Source organism: Eumetopias jubatus, unplaced genomic scaffold (assembly GCF_037043125.1).
Source record: "Eumetopias jubatus isolate StellerSeaLion01/CBP00866 unplaced genomic scaffold, mEumJub1_p1.0 scaffold_3, whole genome shotgun sequence".
Lineage (NCBI taxonomy): Eukaryota > Metazoa > Chordata > Mammalia > Carnivora > Otariidae > Eumetopias > Eumetopias jubatus.
This window is the reverse complement of record NW_028274809.1, coordinates 53,800,207-53,827,839: the sequence shown is the minus strand read 5'-3', so window position 1 is coordinate 53,827,839 and position 27,633 is coordinate 53,800,207. Positions and strand designations below refer to the sequence as shown.

General features: G+C 39.0%; 1 protein-coding gene across 4 annotated transcripts in view; it reads right to left on the bottom strand.

Moving 5' to 3' along the window:
- Positions 1–849: 849 nt before the first annotated feature.
- ZNF385B (zinc finger protein 385B) overlaps positions 850–27,633 on the bottom strand; it is a 302,554-nt gene continuing 275,770 nt past the window's right edge. For all 4 annotated transcript variants that reach the window (XM_028125130.2, XM_028125138.2, XM_028125142.2 and 1 more), the window contains 4 exons: positions 4,838–5,083; positions 3,798–3,976; positions 2,527–2,628; positions 850–1,068 (listed from right to left, as the gene is read on the bottom strand). In XM_028125130.2, the coding sequence (XP_027980931.1) occupies positions 850–1,068; positions 2,527–2,628; positions 3,798–3,976; positions 4,838–5,083 (746 nt within the window). The remainder of the gene's footprint in view (positions 1,069–2,526; positions 2,629–3,797; positions 3,977–4,837; positions 5,084–27,633) is intronic.

Sequence of the window (27,633 nt, the reverse complement as noted above, 5' to 3'; positions counted from 1 at the left end):
CTTAGCAACTCAAACTAAAGTGAGGAAGCTACAAAATAAGTTAAACAAAAATAGCAAACAGGTAGTAATTATAGCTATGTTATATGGCTTTCTAGTTCTTTTAAATATTACCAAATAAAACGTGAAACAAAGAAAATACATTATCTTTTGTTCTCTTAAAGAGAAAATTCAAAGCTACTTTGCTTCCTAACATTTACACAGCAACTAAAAATGTTGAATTCAGACAAGAGATACAGAACTAGTACTACACAGGATACAACAGTACTTGGGTCTAAAACAGTACACAATCCCTGTCGACAAGAGTACACCAGAAAAGAAAACATTGTGATCCGTTGGTAAGATGGTATCCACAAGTAAGCACTTGTGTTCATCTATTTTTGTTCCACACTAGAATGTGCCCAGTTGGATTCCAGAGTTATTTACAGACGTGTGAGGAAGACCCTAGTTTTCAAGTCTGTCAGGAAAATATTCCTTATCGTTTTCTAAGCCAGATCACACCCATGGAAAAAGAGTCAGAGAATGGTATATAGATACATTGTTTTGTTTTGTTTTCTCACCGATGCATTTGCAAGAAACCAATTATCTCAGATACACAGATCGAGTGGCGGGGGAGCGGGGAGAGGGACAGGGTGGGGGTAGGGAACAGGGGCATAAAGCCTGGGCTGTTCAGATCCCTAACGGTGGGAGCGGTCCCTAAAAGCACTCTTGAGCCTAGTGATTTCTTAAGTCTTTGGAGTCGGGGCTGGGATGGTGGCTGGGGGAGGCGGAGTTGGGGCCGCAACGCCAAGCGCTCCCGCCGCCGCCGCACCCCTCGGGCCCTCCCCCTGCAGCGGCCCGGGGCGCCGGCCGTCAGTAGGGCGCGAAGAGGATGGAGGCGGGCGTGGCGCGGATGGGCCCGTGGCCCGGCCGCAGCAGCGCGGGGGGGATGGCGGGCGCCTGGAAGAGCGACGCCGACGGTCGGGGCGGCAGCGACAGTGCCGACGACACCGCGGCCGCCGCCGCCAGGGGCGACGACAGGAAGGCCGGGGCCAAAGGCTTCATCATGTCTTTCTGGAATGCAAGTTTTGCCTAACGGAGGGAGAGAACCGGGAACGGGGTGGGGAGATGGTTTTCAATAAGCACCGCGGACATCTTTTCGCAACACAGACGTTAAGAAGTCAGCTTTTCAAGACCGTGACTCTCAAAAGTCAGGAAATTATTTTCACAAGGGTGGTTTTCAGAGGCTCTTGGCATATACCTTTGCTTTGATTTGTTTCCATTTCCACTCTTTTTCTGGTGGCCCTTGCCTATGGGCACTAGGAAGCGGGGGCGGGAGGGGGGAGCCTCTCTGAATAGATACTAAAGCTATTTTGTGTCGCTTCTTCTCACAAAGAAAAAACAAACATACCCAGAAAGTTTCCTGCTTAGATAATGGAGCTCAATTTAAAATTCTGACTACTCGTAAACCACAGTGCAGCGTTGAGGTTTTGGGGGTGGGGTGGGGGGGGAGTATGCCTGAGCCTACACTTGTCTCTGAAGAGCTGCACTGGGTGAAGTAACTGGGGTTCAGGACGTTAGGGACCTGTTAAGCGTCATGAAAACAAAGTCAGTGTGCACCTCTGTCTCTGGCCACCTTAGGAGTATTCCCTGAAAAACTGCAGCTAACTCAAATTTCTGTTGTTGGGAAGGATTGTAAGTGTGCTAGAAACGTTCTCTTTTTAAAGGAATCCCAAGGTGGAATCTTCTTGTAAAGTAAGAAATCAATCCTTAATTTCTCTTTTGCAATCAGGAGAAGCTTTGCACACTGGATTTGCTTAATGCAGGTAACACCTGCTTGCAGCATCAGATGGAGGCTTTGCAGAAGTTGGGAGCATTGCCTCCAGCTGGCCAATCCCGCTTCAACCTCAAATGGAATGCCACACTGGGCTAAGTCCCAGGGAGATTATGAAATCCATCCATCTGGGTATTTATATGACATCTATTGCTGGCGCCCCTGGGTATTTTTGCAAAGAAACTGAAAACAGCACATATTGAGAGCAGGTAGGACAGGCTGAATACCAACATGCCTGCTAAACAGGGAAAGAGAGAGTAATACAAACACCCACTTTACTTTCGCGGGGCGGGGGAGTGGAGAGGGAGGAGAGCTCTTTAGAAAGGAGGAGGGTATCAAATGGATGGAGTTTTGTTTTAGGAAAGCAAGCCCTCTTCCAGGTTCAACACATCCCAGGATTCCTCAGGATTACTTGGCTTTGTTCCTGAGCCTTTGTTTTTCTTTATATGCTAAAGAAGGTAGTCTTTGGAAAATGTCCTGGTAAAGAGTAAGGTATTAGCTCTTAAAGAGGTTCAGTTTCTCTTCTCTAAAGCAGCTTCCTTCAGGGTGTCCTACAGCAGAGACTAAGCAGTTCCTTCTAAACTTCTGTCTATGAGGGCTATTGAAATTCAAAACCTTTCAGGACCAGTTAGTCCCTAGGCCCTCCTAACCCACAGTCCCTGCCCAAGCCAGGAAGGTAGACCCACGAAACAAGTGAGCAGGTGAGGCGAACTTACTGCTAAAATGCTTGGGCTCCGCTGGAGTTTATTGTAAGGGCTGTATTTCGGCTTCAGTGGTTTCCCTGCAACTCGATCCTTATGCCTTCGGCTAGAAATGTGCTGAAAAAAGTTTGATGCATTAGCTGAATCTAAATGTGAGCTTTACTCCATGTAAAATGTATTTCCTAGATAGAGGTAGCGGGTTGCTCCATTCCCAGTTCTGGGGCCACAGTTACAAGGTGGTGAGGATTAGATCACCGCGCTCTCAAAATTCAGACTTGCTCCCCACTCAGTTCTGATGCCTCTCTTCCTTTCCTTTCTCTGTAGTACTTACCCAGCTTTGCCTGTTGTTACCATCGTGACTGATGAGTCTGTCTCCCTAACCAGATTTTGGTCTTTGAAAGACGGGCTGAACATCTTGTCTCCCAGAAGTTCCTGCTCGACTGACTACAAGCTGCAGGTTGAACGCTGTGCTCGCCTAGCCCAGAACCATCATATAGATTAGATACACAAGCCAGTGGTTGATGAGGGAGCAGAAGGCTAGCTGAGGACGAAGCAGAAGCTGACACCCTACACCCTCCCCGCCCAATGTGATATATGTGACATTCCTCAGGCACTCCTGGCTGCCCTAAAGGAAAAACAGGTGGTTAACTGATCGAGATCACGGTCCTGCAGGACAGGAGTTTCCCTCAGTTTACAAATGTCCTAGTGATTTACAAGGAAGGAGCTTTCTTATCAATAGCCTAACTTCCAGAGACCCAGAACTCGGTTTCCGGAAGCCCTAACATCACCCTCCCCTCCATAAAATAAAGGGAGGCCGAGGCAGATGGAAGTGTAAATAAAACTGAATTTCTTTTTGAACCTGAAGCCCATTGACAAGGACGTGTGATAGGAGGAACGTAACATTCCTCCAGGAAACTCCCAACGGTCTTCCTGTTAGTGCCTCATTAGAGGAAAAAACAGCCTTGGCTTGACAATCAATAACCAGGCCTCCAGTATCCTGAGAGCCTTCTTTAGCATATGACAATCCTTCTGGACACCCCCTTTGTCCTCACCTCCCCAACTCCTGAGTATATAATCAGCCACGCCTCACAGCCCGGTGCAGCAGCTCATTCTGCCCACGGGTCCTGTACCTGGGCTTTAATAAACCACCATTTTGCAACAAAGACATCTCAAGAATTCTTTCTTGGTCATCCGCTCCAGACCTCACCCCACAGAACCTCACCTATAATCCAAAACTTCCTCAGTGGCGACCCAACAACAGTGAATACTAATTCAGGATACATTACCTGCTTGAGCTGAATTTCTGAATTCACATGAACATCACAGATTTCACAATGAAATGTCTTGTTCTGTAGTCCTGAGCCCTTACTGCCATTCTGCATCTTTAACCTTGATCCAGGTCTAGGATAGGACTTAATTGGACCAGCCCCATTACGAGCTTCAACCATGGTCTTGTGTTTAGATCCTAAGACAGAAAGAGACATACATTAAGTAAGTAGCTATTTAAGAAGTGAACAGATATATGAATAGCTCTCTGTTTTCTTATCTTTGAGAAGTTTATCTTCAGGCTGAATTTCTCATTGCTTTTTAAAAAAATAATCATTTTAATGCTGATTATAAACACTTTATTAGAAACAATGACGTTGATTATTCAACACATTTTTGTGGTAAAAAATGGGAAAACATGAGTATATTATGGAGAAAATATGGAAAATATAGAGAAGCATAAGAAAGATTACCCTATATTTTCACCACTCAGAGATAATCGCTGTTATCATTTTAGTTTTCTTTTTCAGGTTTTGTTTTGTTTATATGCTAAAAAATACATATTTTCAAAATTGTGATCATTACTAGTTAAATATCCTGAAAATTTCACACAGCAAATCATATACTTTTTTTTAATAGTTACATTTTAATGACTGAGTACTATATTCTCTCATGTTGGGTTACTCTAATGCATTCGACGTTTCCCTACTGAGGGACTTCTAAATTGTTTCTCTTTTTTTCTAAGTGTGTTGCAGTGAACATTGTGCATAGATATTTGTCTTCATCTCTGTCACTTCATCGTAATGAGTTTTGGGAAATATTAGTGCTTTTGAGAAAATAAAGAACAGAGTAAGTTTTATCTCCAATTTGCTTTAAACTTTTGCCTTGCTGTTTCCAAAATTATTATACCCTACTTTTCTTAAAATCATTGCTTTGAGTCAAAAAAGCAGAGAAGACACGGAACAAACCTAACGTCTGAACAACAAAGGATACGGTATTCTGCTGGGAAAAGTTGGGTTTTGTTATAAACACGATTTAAATTCAAATGATAGCTGCTAACCTGTGTTGTGTGCCTCTAGCTGTGACAGGGAGTTCACAGCCACTTTGCATAGTGAACAATACAGTAATTTTTTGGCTTTTTCTTCTTCTGATTCAGAAACAGTACCAGGAGCTCCGTTTGTGCTCTTCGAGGGAGAAGCAGCTGCCCCAGGTGGCAAGGGTGCTGTGCCAGATTTGAGGAGATAGGAGCCCCCTTCGGAGCCTGATGGCTGACTGCAACTGTTGACTTTTAGCTTCCCTTTATCTTCTAAGAGAGACGCAGAGAGATCATATTCAAGCTTCATGTACCGTATCAACACATGGAAAATTGACATAGAGGAATTACACATAGAAAATGGATTTCCGTATATAGTTTTAATCTCCAGCACAGATTTTAGTTCATTGAACTTGATTGAAAAAGAACTCCATGCCATCAGTTTCCAATATCAGTTCACCCCTAGATTATGATGACTTATGAAAAATGACTTTTTTTCTCCCACTGGTGGCAGGTAACTTTCTGAGATCTTTGAGTTGTAAATTATGTTCCAGGGAAGTTTTTCATATATAGGAAAACCAACTTCTTTCCAATACGAGTACATGATATGATGGTAATGTGAAATAAGTCATTCGTCAATGGTGGTTTCATTTGACTATTCATGCTTTCATTATGACATGGACATGAAATTAAAATTCAATTTTTATACCAAGTTAGCATTTTAACTTTGAGGTACTGGGGTAGAGGTGAGGGAAGAAGCATGGTTAATTTGGGTTATGGTCAGTTAAGATTTTGCTGCTCTTTGAATGGCAAAGCAATTTATCTAAAATACAAGATGTGGGTGCCTGGGTGGCTCAGTCGTTAAGCATCTGCCTTCGGCTCAGGTCATGATCCCAGGGTCCTGGGATGGAGTCCCATATTGGGCTCCCTGCTCGGCAGGGTGCCTGCTTCTTCCCTCTCCCACTCCCCCTGCTTGTGTGCCTGCTCTTGCTGTGTCTCTCTCTGTCAAATAAATAAAATAAATAAATAAATAAATAAAAATACAAGATGCAAAGATTTCATTCATTATACTTATGACTACTAGTCTAAATTGTAAGTTTTTTTTTTTTTTTCAAGTAAGCTCTACCCCCAACATGGGGCTCAAACTCACGACCCTGAGCTCAAGAGTCACATGTTCTACCGGTTGAGCCAGCCAGGTGCCCTAAAATCTTAAGTTTTAAGTAATGACATTAACCATAAGCACAATATGAGGATTAGCCAAATCATGTATAGACATCTTGGCATTTTGATCATGTAGCTACTAAATGTTCTAATTCTCAAGGCCCATGCTGCAAGCTATAAGGAGGCTCAGAGTGACTTTAACAGAATTTCACTCTTCAGGGTCCATTTGCTATTCAAGACAGGTTCTATTCAGTGGCTCCTTTGGGAAAGAAACTGGAACTTCTTAGGCAACAGCCTAATCCATCACACATTTAAGCTGAGTAGAGCTGGTGCTCTCAGAAAATGTCTATTGATGTGCTGATAAAGCCTTATTAAGAGGGGAAGGAAATTAAAATTGAAAACTTATTTGTTAATTGTCCTAGCTAATTTGGAACTGTGTACCATGGGCCTGGATGACCAAAAGGGAAGGAGTGACTGGAGGAACTGACATGATAGTGTGTGTCTGTTCTGCAGATGGGGTGAAGCCAAAGGTTTCATATGCATCAAAAATAATGGGAGATCATATTTCTACCTGTTTGATTTTGGGATCAACAGTTGATTTCCATCCCTTTTCCTGCATTGGATCCATCCAGGTCAAGACTAGCAGAGATTCTATAGGTGAATTCCAGATCTGGATGGTGTTTGGAATAAATAAATGCTCAGATTCTTTTCTTATCCGTGGGTTTCACAATTTATATTCCTTTTCAGCAAGTTTATTAAAACTTCAGGATGCCATGAAGTATGATGGAAAAGGTCTTAGACTCTTACTAAACTGACTTCCATAGTATGAGAGAAGGAAATAAAATCAATCTTCTTAAATGGTAACAGTAAGTAAATTAGATTGAAGATTATTTCAGGCTTGGAAGTATCTCATCTATAAGGATCCCTCAGAGTGATTTTACAATATTATAGAACTCACAAAGCAGTGAAATCATTCAGTAATCTTAACATTTGCACTTACAGAATTACTCAGTTTCTTGTGATGGAACTCAAGTTGTTGCAGAGCAAAATCTTTACTTCAAGCATTTCATAAGATATTTCATACAAATTTCACCTAAAGAATCTGACCTGTTTTAGTCATTTACTCATTCTCTCTCTTATTCGTATTTATTTTATTGTCCCTTATATTGATCTCCCTCATATACTCTTATTTATATAGAATGTTACAATTTACAAAGTGCCATCACTTACATTATCTTATTATCTGTCACAACAAACTTGTGAAATAGGTTAAGGCTGAAAATAATTATTCCCATCTCAAAGATGAGAAAACTCAGGCTCATCAAAATTGAATAATGTCCCACAGATTAGTAGGTGGCATAAATGAGCATGAGGTTTTTCTCTAACTATTCACTGGGTAGTGTATTCATCTTCCTGCACAAAGGGTGGACTTCATGTGGCATTAACATTATAAAAGGCATACAGTGGTCACTGGAGATGTGATAAAGCTGTTGCTTTCTTTAGTTTTAAAGCATATTTGCCTTCAATGAAAATATCTAGCCTATTCAACAATCATCTGATTCAGAGAAGATGGACAGAATTATCTTTTTCTCTCTATTCCTATTTCTTTAAGAAAAATTAAACAGATTTCCTTTCCATATCTCCTTTTCAAAAGAGGTCATTTATTCATTAACAAATGAATATTAACAAGATGCTAATTGCTGACAATGTGCTAGACACTGAAGAGAATAGTAAATAAAGTAGGTATAGACTAAGAAAATATAAGTTTAGCAGGGAAAATGAGATAGTCACTCAGAGATCTCTCATTTATGACAGAAACGGGTAAGAGGCATGGGAACATGGAGCAGGAAATGATTTCTTCTGGTTAGGAAGAGAGAGACATTCTTCATAAAGGAAGTGATATTTTGGCCAGGTTTTGAAGGTCAGATTTAGACAAGCACAGGATGAGGTGAGAAGGAACAGGAAGTGAATGGTTAGAGGTGGAAACATGAGGAAATGCTTAGGTGTTAGAAAGCTTGGCGTTTGCTTGCTTAATACCTGCTAGCTCAGCACAGATGATGGCAACAGGTGTAACGAGAGATATTATTATAATGGTGAGTTGAATCAGAAGGTAGAGGATATCTTAAAACTTGTAAAATGGATACTAAGGGAGGCCATTTTCCTTTAAAAATATTAAGAGATATGGTATGTTTACATAAGTCATGTTTTACTTTTTAGCCTCTAGATAGGCCAGAGTCTTAAGCTTTGTGAATACAGGGATAAATTTTGACCCTGAAAATGTGTAAATGGTCCCATCATATTTAGGAAATTCTGCCATTGGATTGATACTAGTTAGTCAATAAAGCAGATCCGAAAATCATCAATGCAATAATATATTTAAACTTTGGCATTCTTTCTGGATGTACAAATTCATAAGCTTCAAAGCTTAATTTTGTTATTTCTCATTTTAATGGCTTTATATTTTTATCAAAATCCATTCTGTTATTTTTCTTTTCTCATTGGCATTTTTTAAAGCCTCCTTATTTTGTGTATTTGAAAGTTTAATGAATGTACTGTTTACTTCTGTTTCTTTTAATAAAGATGCATGTCATCTGGAACTTCTTCTGGTTAATGTGAATTCCATTTTCAAGTAGTCCCTCACCTAGTGTTAATTAGCAGGTCTTCTGACTGTCTTCATTATTTTCTGATTACTCAAACGCCTTTTATTAGGTTTTATCCTACAAGACTTTGAAGCAAAATTTGCTTAGCTACATCAGAATTGTCCTTTGTAACAAATATCTGTAATTTACGCATCCAAGAGAATTTAATTCTTCAAAGTAGCTGTCGGGGAAGGTTCCACATTGATTTACTTATTTCCCAAAGTTCTAAGCATTTTGAAAACCTCCCATTTTGGAACTGTTCTCATATCTAGTTGATAAACTATGTGAAAGAAATCAGTCTTCAATATTTATTCATCACAGTTATTTTTTACTCCAAAACTTTACTCAGATTAACCCACCTGTTCATCAAACTTTGCGCTATATTACTGAAAACACAGCTTCAGAGGACAAATAAGCTAACACAGAAGATGAAAAGAACATGCCAGGAGTTCTGGAAGCAGTTTCCAGAAACTAATCCTGTTGGTAACTAGAAGACTCATATCCATATATAGGTCTTAATTTAAAAAAACAATCAAAATAATATTATAACTACATTGTAGATCTTATGTTTCGAAGTAGAACTTTGGAACCTAAAATCCAATTTTTATGACTCCACTTACAAGGTTACTCTCCAGTTTAATGTTACTAATTTAAGTTTTTTCTAACCAGGTTTTAATGATTTAATAACAGATACATATTTTATATAATAAACTTATGTTCAATGTAGAAAATAAAGTCATACAAAAAACTTTTAAAAATCACCCATTATTCCATCACCTAAAATAAACTTTTTCTGTAAAGCACCAGATGGTAAAAATACATTAAGCTTTTGTAGGCCATACTGTTTCTGTTGCAACTACTAAGCTTTTGCTATTATAGCAGGAAAGGAGCCACCAGCATGGTTGTGATCTAATAAAACGTTATTTACAAAAATAGGCAGAAGGCTAGCTTTAGCCCACACAGGTAGTAGTCTGTCAACACTTGACCTAGATTATTATAATGATAACTGTTACTTCATACTATTTACACAATAATATATGTGAATAGACAGAAACATGAGGTCACTAACATTTTTCAATTAGCAATAAATCAAGAATATCTTTCCATGTCAGTAAATGTAGAGTTGGATCATGATTTATAACATGATATTTACTTATTTGGAGGTACTATAATTTATTCAACTAATCTTCTTTGATATTTGGGTTATTTCTGTTTTGCACTTTTACCATGTTAAATAGATACAGAATGGGAGTTTGGTTGCCTCAGAATGAAGGATGCAAGCCCAAACTGAAAGCAATTGGCCATCAAGTATCTCAGCATCTTAGAGTAAGTTCCCAAGGAACCCTCCTGACACAAACGTGTAGCATTTCTAAGAGGTAGTAGAACTTATCCTGGTACCAACATCTTTTCATGCACTTCTCTAGCCTATCTAAGGATCAGAGGACTCACTGGCATCATGAGCTTCTGTCCTGGTTGGATGCTTCTGAATCTAGCCAAAGTAGTAAAACCAGAAGTGCATGTAAGAAGGGACACTGGCATTTCATTTCCCAGTCTGACAACTTCTGATCTTAGTCATCTGCCCCTCATACCAGGTGAAGTAGGGGAAAGGAAAGCTGGGGATAGATGAGCTGGACTAAGACAGGTCAGAAGTTGAAGGACCTGTAATCTCAGTTTGGCATGTCAAGGTTGAACAAGTTTTCTTTGGGTCAATAGGACATCTTGAAAGGCGGTCAGGCTTGAGCCCTGTTACTGGTAACTGAAGAGAAGGCTGATCACCAGGACCCTGGCAGCAAGAGGCTGAGGAGTGGACTTCTCTGGTGGGGGGAGCTGTGGAAGGATTGGAAGAACCACATGAAGACTTTACACATGGTCCTCCAGAGAGAGACAGCATCTGGACACCTGCCACGCAGAGGGCATCAATGACTGTCATTAAGTACAAAAACATTTGCCCTTTCTTCTCTAATTTCCCCCCCTATCCCTAACAATTGGAAAGGGCAAGCACTAGAGATTATAGGATAGGGAAGAAGAGAAGAGCAGACTATGCGCCGTCTCGTGGTCCAAACTAAGCCAGGAAGAAGGCAGCGTTCAGTTGGATAAGAGCCTAAAGTTTCCATAAGACCAGACTTTCTGATATCTGATGTCTCTGAGGAATGAGAAAGTACATAAAGTTTAATGAATTTATACATATGCATGCATTTGTTGAAACAGAAGATATAAGACATGTAGGAAATACAAGATGCAAGATACTGGTACATAAGATAAAAGACTATAGATGTTTCCACCATCCTAGAGGGCTCCCCTGAACCTCCAATCAGTTGATACTCCCTCTCCCTCCAAGGTAACCACCTTCCTCATCTCTATCAACTTAGATCAGTTTTGCCTATTTTTGAACTTCATAGAAGTGTAATCACACAACATGTATTCTTTTGCGTATGGCTTCTTTCACTCAACATTATGTCTATAAGATTCATCCATGTTGCTGTACATAGAACTTCGTTTCTAAGAGCTGAAGAGTATTCCATTGTATGACTATGCCACCACTTATTTACTATTGATAAACATTTGGAATATTTTCAGTTTTGGGCTATTTTGAATAATGCTACTATAAACATTCTTATATGTATTTTTGGTAGACATAAATACTCATTTATGGTCAATGTATATGCATGGGAGTGGAATTGCTGGGCCATTACATACATAGATCTATCTATCTATCATCTATCTCTATCGACCTTTAGTAGATTCTAAAGACAGTTTTCCAAAGTCCTTGTGATTTATATTCCTACCAGCAGTGTGTGAGAATTCCAGCTGTTGTACCCCCTCCTCAACACATGGTATCAGCACTGTCAGTCCTCTTGGGTTTAGCCATTCAGGTGGAGCTGCGGTGGTGTCTCACTGAGGTTTTCATTTGTATTTCCCTACTGACTAATGGTATTGAACACCTTTGCCTATTTTTATTGGCCAATTATATACCTTCTTTTGTGAAGTGCTTGGTCAAATCTTTTGCTGTTGCTGTTTTTTAACTTGAGAAAAGTGCTCAGGAAACCAAGGCCACAACTTTAACAGAATTGTTCTTTGTGCTTTCTGAGGTCACTGAAATATACTGCTTGTCACTTCTTTGTACAATTAAATTTTCCTTTTTATATTTAATATTTCGCTAAAAAGAATTAGCAACAGAGGCATGCAGGGAAAGGACCGCTGGTCATATTCTTTCCTGTATTCACGAGTACCTTGTCCGGCATCTCATTTGTATTCCAAAAAACAAAGCAATGCCTCATTACTGCTTACCACTCATTAAATCAAGTTAGCTCACTTTGATAAGGAATTCTGAAAACATTCTCCTCTGTTTTATCTTCCCACTTTCTAAATAATGAGAAATTAATGGGTGTCAGTCACAGTACATACTTCCTTACTAGTTGTGCAGTCTTGTGAGAAGTGAAGCTAAAAAGCCCATGGGGTTCTGTATCAGACCAAAAAAAAAACCCCCAAAACAAAAAAACCCAACCCCCTAGAACACTGCAAACCTGTATGCTTGTTGATTGGTGTGCTGTGGAAGACTTCCTAACCCTTTGCTTCATTTGTCCCTTCCTTAGCTACACACTTGACACAGTAAAAGTGACGGAAACCACCAACTGATGACAGATATTTTAAAGTTTAAAGTGGAATTGCATTCAGACAGTTAATGGACTTGGGCGGGGGGAAAGGCAGCAGCACGCAAGCTGCAAGATGAATAAGCCAATTTGGTACCTTGGCGTTCTTTGCAAAACAAAATGTAATAAGAGATGTACAGATGTATAGAGCATCACTATATTGGTGGATGCACAAAGAAAGGGGCATTCATTTCTAGTATTAACAGGTCTGCCCCCGTCTAAAGGAGCAGGAAGAAAAGACCAACATTGCAGATAATGATCAGATACAACAGTCAGTTACCCCCTTTTATTTATTAGATGTTTTCCTGAAAGGCATGTGCAAAAAGATCTTGGAAAATTTGGTAATAATTTGAATGCACTATTTAAAAGAGTTTTTTTTTTCAAATTTAAATTTTACTTAGTTAACATACAGTGCAATATTGGTTTCTGGAGTAGAATTCAGTGAGTCACCACTTACAAACAACAGCCAGTGCTCATCACAACAAGTGCCCTCCTTAATCCCCATCACCCATCTAGCTCACCCCCACCTGCCTCCCTCTATCAACCCTCAGTTTGTTGTCTATTGTTAACAGTCTCTTATGGTTTGTTTCCCTCTCTCCTTTTCTTTTTTTTTAAGAGTTTTTTTTTTTTTTTTGAAAGAATGGCTCTCTTGGCAATGCAATAACCACATATCCTTATTTTAAAATTTTATAATCTTACAGATTAGATTTGCTTAAATTAGAAACATATATAGTGAAAACTTATATATCTGAAGAACAGGTCAATAAATCTGACAAACAAAGGGGGAAAAAGTGATTCTATAAGGGGAATAAACACAGTCAGTCGGCTTCCCCATGGAAAATCCGTCCTTCTTAAGTTCCCTACCAATATCACCAACCTCTCATTAGCAAATGTCTAGTGTCCTGTTTCTTACAGAAATGAGGAAGCTGGATGTGTTTGTCCCTGATGTTACATTTTCTTCTGTTTGCACCTATTTTCTTTACGTCTCTGAGGAAAAGGTATATGCTTCCACCTATCTATCTTTTACATTCCTTTTCTCTTGCCTATAGTGCTGGCTACTTTCTTTCCACTGGGTTCTTTCTTTCTGTTTACAAAATGCTGAAAGTTCCTTGTTCCAAAAGTCATTCCCTGACTTGGTTCACTCCTGGAGGCTTCCCCTTGTCTTCCCTTTGGTGCAGAACTTGAAGTGGTCGTGTGAAGTGGCTCTTCTACTTCCTTTCTTCCTGTTTATCCTTACCCTCCTGCAAAACCAATGGTGTCTCTTCAGTCTTCTCTTGTACTGAGCCCAAGTTCCTTCTTGAAATGCTCTTCCCCCTTGATGTCGACAGACACTGGCCTTGCCTGGTTCTCCTTCAACCTCTACGACAGTCCGCCTCACCAGCTCCTATTCTTAGCCTGTCCCTAGTGTTGGCATTCCTCAAGATGACCCTCTTGTCCTTTTTCAGATGTGATATGGCCTAATCACTCTAATAACTTCTACCATATTGACATAGATTCCTAAATCCATAGGTGAAATCTCTACCTTCCTCACAGGTTCAAGATTCTTCCCCCCTAATAGTCTGTGGAACATCTATTTTGGATGTTTCATGGGTATTTCAAACTCAACCTGGTACTGAATGAATGATCTCCACCTAGGAGACCTTCCAAGCAGTCCCCTTATCAATCAATGACATTACTAGTTGTACATCAGAACTGTCAGCAATAACTCTCGAATTCTTCCTCTTTTACCTTCTATGTTTAACGAATGACCTAAATTTATTGATACTACTTTCTAAATATTCCTTTCATCAGCCTCATTCACTCTTTATCCACCAGACATTTCTTCAGCATCTACTATGTGCCACCGCCTCATTTCAGGCTTTCATTCTCTCTAGATTACCACTGACCTTCTTTCTAGATCTTGCTACTTCTGGGCCCCAAGCCCACCTCCTCCCTCCTTTCCTTGCCTATGCTCTCATAATCCTCTTCATATAATTATATTTTGATCTTGCATTAACTATAATTTTTTTCCACAGTTAAAATTATTACCAGGGTAGAGAGATTCTTGAGTCCTGCAACAATGTCCTAATTCATCTTTGTGTCCCGTGTACAGAAAGCCATAGGTGGGCAAACAATATGTTAAAATAAGAAATGTTCAATTCATTGCAGTACCTTTTAGCCTCACAAGTAAAAATACTAGAAATTCACTGTTAATGGCTGAATCATAAAGTGAAATAAATATAGAGAGAACAGATTTTCGCTGTTAATTATGTAAAATACCTGTATCATTGTTGTTGAAGATATATGTAAGCAATCAATATTTAATGTCATTTGAGTTTGAAATAATTCTCTCAAAAATAGGTCTCCTTGACATGTACTAAGACAGAGTCATAACAACAAATACATTGTGCCTGGTCCAATGTTTTGATCTGATAAAATGAACAAACCTATAGATTTTATTATCTTCTTTATTAGGAATCCTATATAAGCTTACATAGAATCAATAAGGATGTACCTATGCCAGAAAAACCTAAAGCACATGTGAAAAAAAAATCATCAAAGTAGAGCCCATCCTCTTTGCAACTAAACTGATATCCTGTTTAGTTATAGCAAGGTTTCAGTCATAGCAATACTGTGGGTCTTACATTTGGAGAGTCATCAGAGATTTGTAGCTTAACAACCCATTCTGGCAATGTTGTAAGCAGTCATTAACAAATAACAGCACAGTATATTCATTTGAGTTACCAACAGTTACATGATTGATATATTTATGCAATAATATTCTTTAAGAAATTCCAAGTATTATGACTTATGCCACTATTTAATTTTTTATGACTTATGCCACTATTTAATTTTCTCCACCCTTTTAGGTAATAGATGTCTATTACTGAAGGTGTCATTTTACAGGCTTTGTATCTTAGTGATGATACCACTCACAGCCTACCCAGATCCCCAAGGCACATAACCTTTATGCCACGTGGCCCGAGATTGACCCAGTACATTTGGAGTCCTCTAGACACAATTTAGCTACTTCCAACTAGATTCCTCATTTAGATTTGATCTAATTCCTGATGTCCTCAAGCATTACCCAGCATAGCGTGAGCCAGTTTATCTCACAACACCTACTAGGTTAGTCATCTTGTTTTATTAGTCACAGGACTTCTTGTTGGAAAATGTCTGACCTCAATGCCTCACTTGAGGGTAAAACTGTTAAACAGCCTTTTGGAAACAGAAAGAGTTCTCTAAATAGCATATGCCATTTTGCAGATGTGGAAAACAAAACAGAGTACTTATATGACAAGCCCAGAGACACAAGTAGCCAAGGACAGACACGGAAATTAAAACTAGTTTTTAAAATTCTCAGAGCACTCAAATATCCTACATTGGGTCAACTGATGCTGGTGGGGCCCCTTCACATCTAATGCTACATTACCATGCCTCCAGCTAAATCCCGGAAACCCTGCCTCTTCAAGCACAGTTGATCACTGGGAAGCTTGCTAAATCCTAATTAACTATGTTTATGTCTGATTTTCATATCTTGGCCTTTAGACTAATCCTGGAAGCAGGGAAAATTATCTATAAAATTGACTCTTCACTGAATATGAATCTATATGTCCTTACTTTATTTTTTTAAAGATTTTATTTATTTGACAGAGAGAGAGAGCGTGTGCAAGCAGGGGAGCAGCAGGCAGAGGGAGAGGGAGAAGCAGGCTTCCCGCTGAGCAGGGAGCCCGATGCGGGGCTCAATCCCAGGACCCTGGGATCATAACCTGAGCCGAAGGCAGATGCTTAACCGACTGAGCCACCCAGGTGCCCCTCTAGGTCCTTACTTTAAAAAAACAAAAAAGCTTATTTATTGGAAGTACGTTAGGACCCATGAAAGTTAGGTGACCGATTTTGTAAGTTCAAAACAGGTCCTGTACTGTCGTTTTCTGCCAGACTGTGGTCCAGAGTTAGGATATCCCGCTCTTTCCATTTGAAAGCCCATGTCAGTTGGGGTCTGGCCACTGGGCTACACCCTACAGTGATTCTGTGGTCCGATGAAATGGCAGTCATTGCCTAGCTCTGCATGACAATCGCCCCGTCGTCTTCATGCCACTTTGCTGAGGGGCAGAAGCTGCTGGTCTCACACTCAGATAAAACAGTGGCATCTCCAAGTAGCTCCCTGTTAAAAGCTGGTAGCCCACCTCTGTATGAATGAGTTGGCACGGATTCTAGTGAGCATGTCACTTTTCTAAGGGAGCACAAAAGAGGGCTTGTTTGCTAGAGCTGGAATCTAATGAACAGCTTTCTCCTGTTTTGTGTAGTTTTCCAACCATTTGACTTGTACAATAATCATATTTCAACTTCTTCAGGTTGAAAAATTGCTCCTTTTCCTATTTGTCACTGAGAGATGTGAAACAGTTATTTCTGAGGCAGCTTTATTATGGAAAATAGAATAAGTAACTCCTGTCACTCAAATCAAGTCCCTCAGGGAGTGGGTCCAGTGATGATTCAAAGCCAGGACTAAGATTAAAAACTAATTTTCTAGGTGGAATGAGGAGTAGGTTCTTTTCCTTCTAAATGAATGACCATTTACAGAGGAAACATGGGTTCACAAGGTATAAGGAAAAACATCTGAATTCTGCTCCTCCCATCTCTTCCCTCTCTAGATGCAGAATTTAGGGGTTAGCTTTGAAACTCCAGGTAGACTGACAAGGGAAAGGTCAGCCTGAGAGATAATGAGGGCACTGAGTCTTTCTTCATCTAAAAAATGTATCTTTATTTAATAGAGAAAATAAAAAAACAAAAAACCATTACTTTCTTCAAACAAGCTCATTGCGTCAGGCTGCCCCTGGGAGATGGGTGTGCGCTGCCACTCTTTATGGACTGACTGGGTACTGCCTGTCCTAAGGAGACTACAGACATTCAGGGGCTGGAGTGCCCAAGTGTAAGAAAACTACTAATCCTTTTAAAAATATGCTGCTGCTAAAAGCCAATCATACTTTTACACTTTGGATCTAGCATTTGTGCCCAAATTCAATCTGCTGCTTTATTATGAAATTGCCCAAGGCAGCTTTTTCTTTTTTTTTTTTAAGATTTTATTTATTTATTTGAGAGAGAGAGAATGAGAGATAGAGAGCACAAGAGGGAAGAGGGTCAGAGGGAGAAGCAGACTCCCTGCCGAGCAGGGAGCCCCATGCGGGACTTGATCCCGGGACTCCAGGATCATGACCTGAGCCGAAGGCAGTCGCTTAACCAACTGAGCCACCCAGGCACCCAAAGGTGGCTTTTTCTTTAAGGGCTATGGGTTGCAGGAGAAAGTCTGTTGACCACAGAGAGTCTCCTTTAAAAAGTGATGTTAATTCAAGAGGCCTAGGCACCCAAAGGGCTGTCTAGAGGTTCTCATCATCTAGATCCCTTAGGAATATTGTGACATGGGGCCTTATGGCTACAAATTTCTTTCCCATCCTACCCACGCCCTGAGGTATATAAACTCATCTAGTCATTGGAAGTTATTATGCAAATAACAGTATGTGGAAATAGAGGGGAAAAAAAAAACCCATAAGCCTTCCACACTAAGCAGGAGTTTTTAACTGGGGGTTGGTCTATGGACTCCCAAGGGGCCTATGAGTTCACAGGATCCATGAACTTGGTGGCAAAAAAAAAATAATCTTTATTTTCATTTATCTCTGATTGAAATTTAGCATTTCTTCAATTATAAAAGAAGGCAAAAAACTCCAGCAGTCTTAACAGTACCCGCAACCTTGTCCACTAATAGAAACAAGATATTTTCATCAGATATTACAGTAGTCATAAAAAGCTTGAAACTCTGTTTATGCCTCACATTACTTCAAAATTATCGTCGATATTAGACCTGTTGCTAGATCTTATTTAATGCCTTATTGTTATGTTACTATATCATCATAAAAATTCAACAACGGTATTCAGTATACTTGGTTTTCTTTGTAAAACTTAATTTTCATTTTATGGATTTAAAAACATCCTTCTGAGGGGCACCTGCCTGGCTCGGTCAGTGAAGCATGGGACTCTTGATCTCGGGGTCATGAGTTTGAGCCCCATGCTTGTTGTAGAGATTACTTTAAAAAAAAGCGATGAAAACAAATAAAAATGTCATTCTGAGACTAGGCCACAGGAATCCATGGCACCCAAAGTGGTTAAGAACCTCTGTGTTGACACCCATCACTTCATGCTGCCTTCTTTCTGTTCCTAGCCATCATTTCAACCACTTTTTTACCAACACCCTAAATTCCCTTCCTTGTCCCCAAGTGTCCTCTCAGTGCTTCGATTATGTAAACCAGGCCGTCTTTCACATCTGAGTCCTGGGGCGTACTGGTCCTTCTTCCCTTCCACGCCCCCCCCACAAACCGGAGCCCCTGTTTGCAAGGCTACCTTCCTTCCCATGAGGCAGAGGGAGCTTAAGTCCTCTGCCTAAGGCTTCCTTTCCTTCCCAGAAGGTCAGCACCCGTCTCTTTTCATGTAGTTTATTACTTGTTCAGCATTTACCCTTCCAGAGGGTATACTCTCAGGAGGGCGTGGCCCGAGTCTGCCTGATTCACTAACACATACCCAGTGCCTAGCATGACACAGCGTATTCAGTGGGGGCTTAATACATACATGCATGAACAACCCATTTTGTAACTTTTGATCTAGTGTATTACATGCATTTTTCATGTTGCTTTCATTTACTGTAAGGCTGCATAATATTGTAGTGGGTACAAGTACTTTACTGAAATAATTTCCCTGGTACTGATCATATTGTTTCCACTTTTCATTAATACAAATACTGCTACAGTAGGCATTTTCATATGTAACATTTTATTTTTTTGCTTTGTATTTAGGATTATTTCATTAGTATAAATTACAGGAAGAGGAATTAACTAGTTTAATGGGATGAACATTTTTATGGTTTTTTATTTATTCTATGATGTTGCTTTCTAAAAGGGTTCTCTCAATTTAAAATGCCATAAGTGACATAAACAGACATCTACTAGCAGTTTTTCAAAATACTCAAAAAAAACTCTTACTGGATATTTAATCTTATGGATTAATCAAAGGACTGGATAAAATTTTTGTTGAAAAGAATAAAATGAATAACTTTTCCTTAACTCAAAATGTGGTATCCTAATTAATTTCCCATGGAGTGAAAATATTTTCTTTATTAACAGAGAACTAAGAACAAAGATATTGTAGGAAAGACAAATTGTTTTAACTTAAATATGGCCATTTTGCTAGTTAAATGAGTAAAAATTATCATAAAACTATGACAGAAGTCCAAATACTTGCAAGCAAGGAATAAAATAATCTGTTATGGCAAGAAATTCTAGTATTTATGTCACTTCATATTTGAAAGAAAACAAAGCACATATTTCCTAGAGGCTAACTAGTTAATAGCATACACAAATTATTTAAAAAATTGCACACTAAGAAAAGTTTTTATAAGAAGCCAGAAATAAAATGTATGAGCTGACAAGTTTCTCATTTACTGACATAAATGCCAGCAGGGACCTGTCAGGCAGGAGTGTGCTTCTTATTCCCATCACACCCTCCCTTCTCCTCCGCAGTAGCCAACCCTGGCTCAAGGTGGGGCTGCTTCTCCACAGGTAGCACCCAGTTTTCTGCCTTAACAAATGGAGATGTGTTGGGATATCCTTTCTTTTAATACTGTAACTGTGTAGAGGGCAGATTGCTGACCTGTGAGGTGGGGTATCCATCTTATTGAAGACAAAGGAAAAAGAGCTAACCAGTGTCCTCTCGCCATGTCCATAACTATAGAAGGTGTTGCAGCTTCCCTGTGAAAGTCTTCTGAATGGTATTAATTTAATATATGCTACCTATGTGACTGCCATGTGGGGGATGAAGTACCGGGAGCTGCAGAGGCCATAACAGACGAGATACTTTAAGCAGTGGGAGAATGAGTAGAAAGACATTTCCTCCATGTATAGAAATGTGAGGAAGACCAAGGAAGTCCTTCCACATCTTTACATGTCCCACCGGGAGAGTCAGGCTCATCAAGCCTTAATGTCTGGAAGGAAAACACAAGTGTAAATAATTACTATGAGATAATAAAACAAGCCCATAAAGAGGAGAGTAAGTACAGGTCACTGTTGCATGGCAGCAAGGCATGGAATGGTCATAGAGTCAAAAGGACGGGGATGGGAAATTTCTTTGAACAATGGTTGCCTTTTATGGCTAGCATTTATTGAGTATCTGTTATGTGATAGGCACCGAAGCTGCCAATATTGATTCATTAATCCTGACAACTCTGGGAGGTAGGTCTTAGCCCTCCCTTCTAACAGATGGGAAAACAGGTCAGTGAACATGATTTGATTAAAGTTATCCGGTCAGTGAGAAGTGGAGCTAATATGTCTGACTTCAAGCTCATGCTCTTTTTACTACGTTATACATACAAGGTAGGTAAACGACACTCAAAAATCATACCTTGGTTAATATATCCTTATTCAAAGACACTCAAAACTTGATTTCTCAAAAACAAAACCAGTTGTAAAAGAGGGTGGGAATAGAAATAACACACCTTTCTGAGGTGTCAGACATCTAGAAGTGTCACTTAGTGAAAAAAATCTCAAATAACCTTCAGAAAGCACGTACGGTTAAAGTTCATGCACCTTCATCCAAAGGTTGCATAGCACGGTAGTGAATTTGAGGGGCTGCCTGGGTGAGAATCTGGGCTTGAAGCTACCTTCTCTCTGAATGACTCTAAACCACCATTTCCCCTCACTAGATCTCACTTTCTAGTGTCCATCAGACGACTATATCATTAAATAAGATAGTATATATAAGACATTTAGCGTATTAACATTGGGCACACAATAATCATTCACTTACACATTAGTTATTAGTAGTACTGCTGTTAAAATTATTTTTTGCATATAATTCTAATAAGATTGGACCTGTTTTTCTAGAATAAACTATAATAGGTGCAGCATAATGGAAGATGATGGTATCTGCCCACCACAAGGGGCACCTATCACCTTTCATGGATAGCAGCAAGAAGGGACAGCTCCACAAAAGGGAAAAACCCCAAACTGTAAGAACATCAATAATGGGCATTTTTATTATGCTTTACATTTTGCTAAGTATTTGCAAAATCTTTTCATTTGATTCATAAAACACCACTGTGATGTAGGGAGGGCATTATTCCCAATTTATAGATGAGAAAACAGAGGCTCAGAGAACATAATGCCTTCTCTGGAGTCACGGCTAGTTAAAAGAGCAGAGTACCACCATCTGCAGATGCGCTGTCCAATTCAGTAGCCATGAGGAGTACTTAAAATTAAATAAAATTAAATATTCAGTTTCTCAGTAGCACAAGCCACATTTAAAGTGCTGAATAGCTATGTGTGGCTCATGGCACTCATGTTGGACAACACAGAGTACAGACCATTTTCATCACCACAGAGTATTTTATTGAACAGAGCTGTCCTATAAAAAAGAGGGCACCAAACTATTAATGTGTGATACCATGCCCAGTATCCACAATACTGCCATGTGCAGGATGAAATACTGATTCTCAGTACTTCTCAGAGCAAGAAATCAAGGAAGGGGAAATATTTTATAAATGTTTCTAAGAAAAATACTTTAAGTTTTATACCATAAAGCTAAATTTTGTGTGGTACCATCAGAATTGGGCCTAGAATCCCCCAAAGTGCCTAGTACCAGTGCCCTGAACACAGAGTCTACAAATATTTACTGAGTGATTCTATTTGATCATCCACCCATCTCAAAAAATATTTCACTGTCAGAGAATTCTTCCTGAAGCAAATAAGTGGAATGTCATAAAATGTATGTAATAACCTTTGTTACAACCTCAGGGGCATTTTCGGTTGTGCATTTACAAAATTATTCGATGTACATATAAAATCTTCTATATTCCAATATCTTGTCAATGCCAAAAGGTTGTAAATAAGTGTAATCAAAAGAGAAGAATACCAGTTAAAATACATCGGAAGATGAGGAAAGTTTTTGATAGTGATATAAGCCTTAACGAGGAGATAGCCAAGGTTTTGCTTTTTGGAATGGTTTATAACGTATCCCTAGTAAATTACAAGTTAACAGAACCTCAGCAAATCATAAGGAAGTCTCAACTTTTGGTTCACTTTCTTAGCGTGATGCTAAGGAAATAGCTTTCAAAGTGGAGAAACTAACAATAAATAGTCTTATTTCGAAGCAATATAAAATCCTCACAAGTTTCAGAAGTTAGTTTCCAGAGTCTGACAAACACTTAACTAAGAATCTTCAGCCTTGCCTGGCAGAATGCTGTTGTCAAATTCAAGGTGGATGGGCAAAGATGGAGGCAGTTTCATTTTTTAAATTGACTTTGAAAGTCTTAATGATATATGTACATTTCATGAAAATATGAGCCTTGGTATAATGGTCTGTTCTCTTTAGACAGATGGGACTCAATTTATGTTCTACATGATTGTACCCCAGAACTTCAGATTTAAGATGTTTGTCATAAATATAGTTAATCTATTATTTTATGAGGGATACTAAATCTCGGCCTCCCGGATTTGGATAGGTGTATGCCAAATTTATGATGGCACTTGTCTATAAATGACAGATGCTGCCAAAGCAGAAAACTATCATTTTCTTCACCTCAACAGCACAAGGTCCTGTTGCTAGAGACAGAAAGGGGGGAAGAGGCAGTTACAAAGACCTTGCTGGCTAATCAATGGAGTCCTGTGGCAATCAGCGGAAATGAGAAGTTGTCATTTGGAAAACTTGGCCCCATTTGTAACAACACATAAAAACTATGAAACACACAGGGGAACCCATAAAAATGATGAGGCAAGTGTCTTGCCATTTGTATCCTTGGCAGAAAGACTCTTCGACAAAATGGAAAATACACTTTCAAAAGCAATAGGGTAACCGTAAAAAGCTGAACTATAGCCTTTCCAGGTAAATCCTACTGATCTACTGGTTGATAACTACTCTGGGTTCATACCTGAGGAATTGCCACAATGCAGAAGCACAATATGCTGAAGACGAAAATGAGCTGTTTTGTGGTATTCTATCCCCTTTCCTTCCTTCTTTTGTCTTTTCTGACACTGTCATCTCACAGTTCCCATGGTACGATCATGAGGATGGGCTAAACAAAACCATCTCCCTATCCCCAGCGGGACTGTTTTAGATGGAATGATTCAAAACGCTACTGAATCTGTGGAAAGAGTTTAGGACAATCCAGCTGGACCCTTTAGAGGGCAGTTCAAGGCTTTTGCCATATTGGGGATGCCCTACCCAGTGTCCACCTCTATTTCAGTGAGGATATTTGGCTCTAGATATGTAAAATCTGTAATTGTCAAACTGGAGCTTTGAGAACATTTGTCATTTACCCGAAATGAGTGTTTTCATTCAAACTTGCTCTGGAAAAGATCTGTAATGTTTAAAGCTTTGTTCTATTGCAGTTAAATGCTACAAACATACTGCATAGGAACTAAGGATTATTAATAAAACAAAGCCTTAATGTTTCTTACAGTGCCATAGTTTCTCCTGAAAAATATCAACAGTCAGCAAGTAATTTAAGAGTAATATATGGAAGGTGGGCAGGGGGTTGGGGTTAAACAGGTGCTGGGTATTAAGGAGGGCACTTGTGATGAGCATCGGGTGTTGTGCATGGGTGATGAATAGCTAGGTTCTACACCTGAAACTAATATTGCACTCTATGTTAACAGCTGGAATTTAAATAAAAACTTGGGGGGGGGGGAACTAAAGTAATGTACGGTTCTACTCACTAATTCTTAAAAAAGTGGTTTAGTGGTTTCTGACTTTGCCCATTGGGATACTTGTATTTATTCCTAGGGAAGAGAAGTTTAGAAGTAATGGGAGTAATGACATATGCTTCGGACAGGAAGTCCTGACTTTACTGGGATATGAATAGTTCAACCACACATGAACTATTTCACTTTTCTTAGGCCCAGGTTCCTCATCATTACCATATTTTGGGGGGCAGCTTGAAGGTGGTAACCATATATTATTTTTCTTTGTAGCCCTAATATCCAACACATTAAAAAAATACATAATAGGTTGGAAGCTCTTCGAGGGCAAGAAAATGTTTTTGTGTTCACTGTTGCACCCTAGTATCTGTGTGTGTATATATATATTTATATATATATATATATAAAATACCATTTAGTATAAATAATAAATATTTCTTGAGTAAATAAATGGATATAAAGTCTGTTGCACGATTGAATGAAAGATGGATACTAATTTCTGCCCTAACAGTCACAGGGATATTGAGAGGGTCATACAAAAACATATATGTGACTGGATTTTATAAATTGAACAAATTTAAGGTGTTCCTATTGTTATAGTTCAAGCAGAACATGCTGGTTTCATTATCTTTGCTCTTAATTGCATTTATAAATACATCTATAGCATTTTGAATCATTCCATCTGCTTTCATCTGTTTAGACAGAAACTAATTAAAGGCTGTTTAGCTCTAAATAGCTTTCTATACTTTGAACTAGAAACGGATTTTCCCCATTTGATATCTAATTAATTAAAAAAATCTAGGGCTAAAGACTAGACATATGTACCATTAGGTTGACTACCACAATATTTTATCAAGGTTGATTATAAAAATATTTTATTATTTTCAAGAAATACGGCTTTTTGAAGGCTCTGGGTTTTTCTGAACCTGTTATGAGGGGTTAAATGCTGTCACAAAGAGCATTCAATTTGATGTATAGGGCATATTATCACAGGGAAGTGTACTGTCATATGGCATTATGACACTTGAACTCCAGGGAGAAATTTGGGTCGAGTGTCTGGTTAATATGTTCCAGCCATCTTCCTGAAGCTGCTTAATGCTTGCTGTGTTTTGACCCTAATTCTCCTAAAGCACATTTCTCCTCCCTCCTACCATGTTCTGAACTCCCATTGATGCATCATTAAAAGTTGGGATAGATCCAGAAATGAAAACATTTCTTTGGATTTTACATCTAATTCTATCCCAACTTCTAAAAGGTGAATGGGACAACTATTTTTAACAGCCTTTAATGAAACAGATTTAATTTTTTCAATCATGTGGTCAGAACTTCTTACAATAAATGAAATACAAGCTATTATGGTTTAAACTCATTTTGTTTACTGACCTCAGAGGAAAAAAAGAAAGCTTGCCACGATACCCTGAAATGTTTATATCCGATAGCTCCATTATAACAAATTTATTTGGATTGCACAGATCCAGCTACAAGGTGAGCCACATGATATCTCCAAATGGATCATAAAATTAAAAAAAATATATATGGTTGTCCCAAGTGCCAAAATGGCAAGTAATAAAGCTTTTCTAACTCTTGGAAGATCGTTAGGCCACTTCTTAGAATAAATAATTTGTGCTCTTGAGGAAAAGACAGAGGTCATCTGTGGGTCCCATGCTCCTTGTTAGATACTCTGAAATAACACTTTTCCTTGACTGATATTTGTGAATCCCAGGGTGCTGCCCTCCCAAAAGCTCCATCCCTTAACATTTGGCTATTTCCTCTCCCTCAAGATTTGCCCTCATTGAACAAGACTTGCCCTCTATTGCTAAGTTATTGATGCTAAAATATGAGGATGGAAATTGAATTAGTCAATCATATGATGTTGTGAGCCTGGATATTTGAAATCTGGTGGCTGAGACATCAAGTAATACAAATATTCATTTTGATTTAAATATCTAAGAATCATGTAGATACTGCTTAAGCCCACTTGACAGGAACTCTTCATTCAGAAGAGAAAGACCACTGCTAGGTAACTTCAGTCTCATAAGAATTGGCAGTCAACCATGATTTTTCACTGTGACTGTTACTCTAATTTCTAGCTGACTCCTTAGAGACAATGTTGTCCGAAATAAAACATTTGGTCAAATTAAGTGCCACAGTCACTATTCCTCTTCCCTTCTCCTTCTTCCTCTCTACATTCCACCTAGACCATTTATGAAGGACGGGTTTTTGTGTCTTCTGATCTTTTAAAACAGGGATTTTTTTTGTGTGTGTGTTTGTTTGTTTTAAGTGGGCTCCACGCTAGGCTTGAACTCATGACCCTGAGATCAAGACCTGAGATCAAGAGTCAGATGCTTAACTGACTGAGCTACTTAGAAGCCCTCTAAAATCGGGTTTAAAATGGAATAAAAACCAGTTTCCAAAAAATCTATAACTCTGACAAGGCCGTGAGAACCTTTTAAGGATTTAGAAATAGGTAGTTAGCAAAAGGTTACTTATCACATTGTTTAGACCAGATTTCCCATTTGGGCAAAATTTCTAATTTTCCAACTTGAAAATTGTACTACATATATGTGGGAATTCTTGCTTAGAGGCTGATATTCATTTGAAGTTGACAAAAGAATATCTATCTATTTAACAAATACAACCCACTTTATTTTTAAATAGTGCCATCTCTAACAGCTTTGGTATTGCCTTTGTGGATATGATAGAACAGATAAAATAGCTCATTAGTATTAATATTTATAGAAAACATGGGGAAATGAAGAAATAATTTGAATGACCCAACCAATGAATTATCAAATCATTTATACAGATTTTGAGTAAGGAAACACAGAAAATGAGGTAACCCCAAAATATAGGTGGTTGCCATTACTTCTGGTCCAAGTCTCGGCAGTGACACAGTGAGTGAAGCCCATACTATTAGACCAAGTATTTTGGGGTGGATAGAGAAGTGCAGAGCAAGCAGAGGATGCAGGATTAGAGACCACCACAGAGCTGCTGGAGAAGAGATTCTGCGGTTGAGATTTGTTTTCCCCTCTCCCCACTCTCATCCCCTAGGGTCATTCTAGATCTCAGTTCTCTTTCCTTGTTTATACCACTGCTATACTTGACCCTGGTGTGTTCCTATTGCTTACTAGGCAAACACAAGTGCTTAGAAAGTCTCTTTCATTGAGACCTCACTAGTATTTGATGGTAGGAATAAATGCCTTGAGTTGTTTAAACTTTAACATATGCTCATTGGTTACCGTATAGGTGTAAGAAATGCTGTGATTATGACCCAAGCCTCTGATTTTCTATTTCTATCTTCCTCTTTCCTTGGGTCTATCCCCTAGTCTTTGACTTCTTTTTTATACTTCCTTTCCTCTTCTTCCACATCTTTCCTTCTTTAATTGTCTTCTATACTTTTATTGGTTCTTCTTTCATTGATCCTTCTCAATTTCCATTTTTAACATTTTTTTTCCCTGCTCAATACTTTTACTACTATCCCTGGACAAACCCAATTCCCAAATAATAATATAACTAAGGGGAGCACTGAGCACACACAACAGCAATACTGGAACATTTACAATACCTACCAACTGTGCCATTAGCTCAAGACAGAAAATAAGCTGAAAGGATGGAGTGACACTAACTTCCATTGTTTTATCATCTTGTGTATAAGTTCT